General features: G+C 45.1%; 1 protein-coding gene across 2 annotated transcripts in view; it reads left to right on the top strand.

Moving 5' to 3' along the window:
• hs3st1 (heparan sulfate (glucosamine) 3-O-sulfotransferase 1) overlaps positions 1 to 5,127 on the top strand; it is a 5,255-nt gene extending 128 nt beyond the window's left edge. The window contains exons 1-2 of one of the 2 annotated variants that reach the window (XM_072693313.1): positions 1 to 8; positions 1,136 to 5,127. The exon at positions 1 to 8 is cut by the window's left edge and continues 128 nt beyond it. In XM_072693313.1, the coding sequence (XP_072549414.1) occupies positions 1,259 to 2,191 (933 nt within the window). In that variant the 5' untranslated portion in view covers positions 1 to 8; positions 1,136 to 1,258 and the 3' untranslated portion in view covers positions 2,192 to 5,127. Of the gene's footprint in view, positions 9 to 1,131 lie in introns of both variants that reach the window. The other variant, XM_072693312.1, reaches the window with a different exon arrangement.
• The last annotated feature ends 1,586 nt before the right edge of the window (positions 5,128 to 6,713 follow it).

The following is a 6,713-nucleotide window of genomic DNA, read 5'->3' as shown; positions in this document are numbered from 1 at the left end:
CGCGGCAGGTACGTCTGCTCTCGGCTCATCAGTGACACTCTCACTGCGCGCGTGTCCGTGTCTGTGTGTGTGTGTGTGTGTGTCTGTGTGTGTGTCTGTGTGTGTGTGTGTGTGTGTGTGTGTGTGTCTGTGTGTGTGTGTCTGTGTGTGTGTGTGTAAAGGAGAGAGAGATACGTCGACCATGTGAGCAGGAAGTTTTTTAAGTTCAGTGTGTGTGTGTGTGTGTGTGTGTGTGTGTGTGTGTTGGAGGACATATGCACACAAACCCTGCGCGAGACCCATAAGGAAGTTTACTGATAAATGTGCTACATATTAATACAACATATGATTTACATTTACATTTGCAGCACTGAGCAGAAGCTCTTCTCCAGAGCGACTTACAGAAGTGCTTCACTATTTACCCAAGAAAAGCCTCAGTTAGTTAGAACAGACTAATAGTTCAGAGATCCTCTAATCTTAGACTCTGCTAAACACAATAAGGAGACCATAGTACTCTATTCACTATTCGTCCAAGTGCTCTCAGAAGAGGAGGGGCTTCAGTCTGGGTATATATATATATATATATAGACCCTTATATATAAATACAATTCTTATTACATATAGATACTTATAATAATAATTATTATATATGTGTGTGTGTGTGTGTGTGTGTGTATAATACGTGCTGCATGTCATTATTATACATATATATATAATTACATACATTTAGCCGCTGTCCTGCTCTGGATGCTGGCGTAGATTCATCCACACTGTATATCTGTGCATGTGACTGTTTAACCAGCATGAGCACTGAGCCTGTCCTACACTCACTCTCTCTCACACTCAGCTGCTGCTCTCCATGAGCTCTTTCTGTCCAGTTATTTCTGCCGGTGTTGACCAGAGGAGGACGGGTTCCCCTTTAGAGCCTGGGTTCCTCTTAAGGTCTCTCTGTTGTGACTCCGACATTCCTTGTGAAAAGCGCTGTATTAATAAATAACATTTTTAATGAATATATAATTGAATATATATATATATATATATATATATATATATATATATATATATATATATATATATATATATATCATTAATGTGTATATGTAATTACACATATATATCGTCTACTCATTCATTTTATTTCCCTTTTTTCAGTAAGCTGTGGACTCGGGTCGTCTTCCTGTGCATTCCTGCATGTGTGAGTGTGTATCCTGTCCTGAATGAAGCGTCCTGCACTTTGCAGTCAGCCAGTCTGAAGCCGTCCGGCGCCAGGGCTCTCCTGATGGCAGCCGCTCTTTTCGCTCTGCTCCTGTTCCTCTCCCATTCTCCCCCTGTCCCCTCTCGGCCGACTGCCGCCCCCTCAGACCCACCTTCCCTTCCCCGGACATTCGAGAATGGCACCCGCCACCTGCCGGACATCATCATCATCGGTGTGAGGAAGGGTGGCACCCGAGCGCTGATCGAAATGCTGAGTCTTCATGACGGCATCGCCGCTGCTCAAAGCGAAGTTCACTTCTTTGACTGGGAGTCGCACTTCCAGCAGGGTCTGGGCTGGTACGCTTCTCAGATGCCCCACGCCCTGCCGGGGCAGCTCACAGTGGAGAAGACGCCAGCCTATTTCACCTGCGCCAAGGCGCCCGAGAGGATTCTCCGCATGAACCCCAGCGTCCGGCTTCTCCTGATTGTTCGGGACCCCGTCGACCGCGTGTTGTCCGACTACACTCAGGTCTTCCACAACCACCTGCAGAAACGCAAGCAGCCTCAGCCCATAGAGGCCCTGCTCCTGCAGAGGGACGGGCAGCTCGACCTGTCTTACAAAGCCTTGAATCGTAGCTTGTACCACACGCACATGCAGCGCTGGCTGAGCTCGTTCCCTCGGGACAGCTTCCACGTGGTGGACGGAGACGCACTGATCCGGAAACCTCTGGAAGAGATGCAGAAAGTGGAGAACTTCCTGCATCTGGAGCCTCAAATTAGCCCAGATAACTTCTACTTCAACACCACGAAGGGTTTCTACTGCCTGCGGGATCACGAGGGCCGCGAACGCTGCCTGCACAGCTCGAAAGGACGGACACATCCACGAGTAGCGCCTGAGATCCTGCAGAAACTTCGAGAATACTTTCACGAACCCAACCGGAGGTTCTTCGAGCTAGTGGGAAGGACGTTTGACTGGAACCGAGCTAGAGAGGACAGGCTAGAACCACAAACGGAGTAAAATTAAAAAGGTAGCATGTGGATTAGCATGCTTTAGCTAAACTCAGAAAACCACAAGCCTCAAACCCTTGGGCGGATTGTTTAACTGGAACCTGGTTATCTAGAACACATACCACACAAAAGTGGTAAGACAGTAAACAGACGGGGCGGTGCAGCACAGACACGGCACTCGTTACTGAATGTGAGATGGTGAGGATGAGGTGCAGAGATATCTAACATGCTATGACATATACATTATATGAACATAAGTATTGGGACACAAAGATCAAGGGTATTAAAAAAAGAGTGTATCCTGCTTTACACCCCTCTAGTCCACGCCTGGCATTATTAGGCAGCATGGAGCCAATAGGGTCATGATGTTGATCTGCTCCAGAGAGTCCTATTCTATTGGCAGTACTTCTTCTCTACAGGGACTAGACAAGCTGTGTGTGATTTACACATCTGTGTCAGCAATGGGTGCAGCTTAAAGTAGCTGAATGCATTTATACCAGGGGTGTCCACAAACATTTGGACACATAACGTAGGTTTTTTAATCTTGAAGGAAGAACGTTTAACAGGAACTGAGCTGAACTAGGACAGAGATAAACACGCTTCATTAGTCAGGTTAGAAATCCATCTGCACGTGGACCAGCGTGGAGTTTAGCATCCTACAGAAGCACAGGGAGCTAATCCGAGCTAGTCTGTAACTAGGATTTAATGAAACGATTACCCCTCTATAAAAATGACTGTAGTGTAATTAGCTTGTTCATTAGCTACTGCTAATACTCAAATGCTCTTAATGCATGCCACTCCACCCACTAGCGTCTAACGCTCATGTAAACGTTTGTGTTAGACTGACCAGACTTATATCATATTTAGTCATATTTAGTAGCCTGATGTTAAATAAAGAAATGTAAAACTCTTCCTCACTGTAGAGAAACTGACCCACTCTGATCTCTGTACAGTGGAGGTGAACGGAAACAGGCGTCGGTCGCCATGACTACAACACAGATACAGCCCATAATATTATCTCCTATCCAAACCCACCAGTGCAGCTACACGAGTCTTCTGAGTTTTATATGGAGTGATGATGATGATGATGATGATGATGAAGGTAAAATAGTGGAGAATCTGAACTAATGCAGTTCTCTTTAGGGACTACTTTCTGTAGCTGCACTACACCCTGCAGCATGTATCCCTCCACCATTTTAATGATCTGATTTTAAAAGCAGGTTCTAGAGCCGAACTCTTCTCAGAACTCTGGTAGAACCGTGTCTCAGGCATCAGGCAGCGTCTTCATCACCATTAGGTGAAGAACTTTCTGTGAGGAGCTTTTATTAGAGCTTCAGACGTCTGCTTCCCTTCACCTCCACTGTAGAACCACAGCTCTGACTGGGGGAGCTTATCTAGAACCTACACTGTAGAACTCCAGCTCTGACTGGGGGAGCTTATCTAGAACTTCCAATATAGAACAGCTCTGACTGGGGGAGGTTATCTAGAACCTCCACTGTAGAACAGCTCTGACTGGGGGGGGAGCTTATCTAGAACCTCCACTCTAGAACTCCAGCTCTGACTGGGGAGGCTATCTAGAACCTCCGATGTAGAACAGCTCTGACTGGGGGAGCTTATCTAGAACCTCCACTGTAGAACAGCTCTGACTGGGGGAGGCTATCTAGAACCAAACCCTCCAAACCTCCACTCTGACTGAGTGTGAATGACTGGGCTGCACCATTGTGTCAGTCTCTGCTTATAGGAGGGTCACAGTCAGATAATGGGTTTGAACCCGGTAAAGATCTGTTACAGAGAGCTGCAGCGCCACCTGCAGAAACAGTCAGTAGAATAAAGCCACATATCCATTAGGTCTAATAGCAGAGCTTTAATTACACAGTGCTGGTTTACGGATTAGTGCTGTAATAGAATTAGCTGTTTTTTAAACTCTTCATATTTAAGTAGCTTAATGTAATCCCTGTGCGCTGCAGAGATGATATACGTATGATGTATAAGCTATATTTATATTTTTATATTTCATTTTCAGATGAGCTCTGTGATAGCGTGTCTTGTTTGTCTTCCTCCAGATGCTTTCTGTGTATGACTCCAGCGCTGAAAGCTGGGAGGGTGACTGTGTGGTGTTGGGTAAACGTGCGGCCGGGTCGGTCCTCCATCACTGTGTATTATAGGGCTCTATGCAAATGTAAAGGCTCATGTGCTTCGGTCCGTTTCTCTGCTCTGGAAAATGAAGTTGATTTCAGTCCCGTTATTATAAACAGTCTGAACTGTATCAGCTGGTCTTCGTGTGTTTGCGTCATTACTGCACTTTTAATGTGGTTTAAATGTGGATTAAAGTGGCAGAGCGGTTCAGACACCTCCACATCACTGGCTCATCCTCAGCTGCTCTGGTCTTACAGAATTATGAGTGTTTTATCTATGTATCATTTCTCTCACACAAAACCCTGTATCTCCAGATCTGCTGTTTTCCTCCAGAGTGAGAATCTGCAGCTGTTCTTTATACTGGAGCAGAATTTCCTGATGAACGGACCAATAGAAACGCTCCAACATGACTCTGAGTAAAATCTCCTACACTGGCTTCCACTGAAAGCTCAGAAGATTCTCCTCCTGCTGATCTGAGAGCTGCTGATCTGGAGATACGAGGGTTTTGTGTGACAGTAGTATATGTAACATTTAGTTGCTGTCCAAAAAACAAACAAACAACAACAAAAACAACAAAAACAGAATATTAAATAACTGAATACATAAGAATGATACTTTACATTTACTTTAACCTGCATTAAACAGTGAGCGGGGTTTAGCTTCCCCTGTAAAATCACATCCTGGAGATACGTGTTTTTTTTTTTGGACAGTTACGATGTGTGTGTGTGTGTGTGTGTCCTCTCTGAGCCGAATACCAAGTATTTTCTAAGTGAAGGAGTGCCTCAATAAAAAAAAACAATTTTTTATGTATTTTATGTGTTTGCAGTTTGTTCAGCCAGAGTGTATGTGGTGTGTGTTAGTGTAGTGTGTGTGTGTGTGTGTGTGTGTGTGTGTGTGTGTGTGTGTGTTGGTTGCTGTAGTGTGTGTGTGTGTTGGTTGCTGTAGTGTGTGTGTGTGTGTTGGTTGCTGTAGTGTGTGTGTGTGTGTGTTTTGGTTGGTGTACTGTGTGTTGGTCTCTACACTGCAGTGGTGGAGTGAGAATAATAGGTCTGATATGTTTGCACACACACACACACACACACACTACAGCAACCAGTACGCACTCACACGCACACATCTGTCTCTGTTGGGCTGTGTTAGGACAGCTAATCATAGTGAAATGAATTTATTGCAGCACAGCTGGCCACAGCTGGGTTCTTCAGCTTTATCTGATCTGGTCTGGTGCTTCTCTCTTAATGTTCCTGAAGGTTCTACATGGTTGGCAGGTTCTCAGTTTGGATGTATGGTTATTCATATGTTCAGCTACTCCTCAAACCCACGCCTGTCCTACATCAATGCTATTAGGAAGCACCTCTTCCAAAATCAACACCTTCAACATGTCCAGCAGAGAAAACGCCTTCTTTGGAGTTTCATGGTTGGATGAGACAGAGATGTTTGGAGTGAAGGCAAAGCTTTCCACCAAAAGGACACTGTAGCCGCTGTTAAGCATGGTGGTGGTAGTATCATGCACGGGGGATGTTCTGCTGCCAATAGAACTGCTACATGACAAAGTGAGGAGTCAGCTGAACATTTTAGTGGACTCTGCTTTAACACACCCCTGTAACTCTGAAAGGGCTGGTCAATGAGCCCATTACTTCAGCCAGGTGTGTTTGGAGCAGGGAAAGCATGAACATGTGCAGGGCGTGGTCTTGGAGGTTGAGAAGCACTGAGTTAGCTGATGGTTTAAGGGTCTACTGAAGAATTCTGAGGAATCCCTCAAAATTAAAAGCCTGTGGACAAATTCTTGTATGGATAGATAAATAAACACCTGAGACATGAAGTGCTTTTAAAATATGGTGGACCTTCCCTTTCAGACTAGCGTGAGGAGTGTAAGCTAACTGGCTAATTGTGAAATCCTGCTTCTCTAAATGTGTTTTTAAAAATGGGTGGAGGTTCCCTTTAGTACTGTCTGGACTGGGTTCTAGCTGACAGCACTAATGAAGAGAACATTAATCAGGTAAAAGGGAGGTAGGACTGGTACCAGGTGGAACCGGGTTTAAAAGGATAACGATGAAATAAGATTAATGTGTAAGTGTGTGTGTGTGTATGTGTGTGTGAGAGAGTGTGTGTGTGTGTATAAATGTGTGTGTGTGTGTGTGTGTGTGTGTGAGTGTGTGTGTGTGTGTGAGTGTGTGTGTGTGAGAGAGTGTGTGTGTGTGTGTGTGAGTGTGAGTGTGTGTAAGTGTATGTGTGTGTGTGTGTGTGAGTGTGTGTGTGTGAGAGAGAGTGTGTGTGAGTGTGTGTGTGTGTGTGAGTGTGTGTGTGTGTGTGAGAGAGTGTGTGAGTGTGTGTGTGTTTGTGAGTGTGTGTTTGTGTGAGTGTGTGTATAAGTGTGTGTGTGAGTGTGTGTGTGTGTG

Source organism: Salminus brasiliensis, chromosome 12 (assembly GCF_030463535.1).
Source record: "Salminus brasiliensis chromosome 12, fSalBra1.hap2, whole genome shotgun sequence".
Taxonomy (NCBI): domain Eukaryota; kingdom Metazoa; phylum Chordata; class Actinopteri; order Characiformes; family Bryconidae; genus Salminus; species Salminus brasiliensis.
The sequence above is the reverse complement of the archived record's forward strand: the minus strand, read 5'-3'. Positions and strand labels throughout refer to the sequence as shown.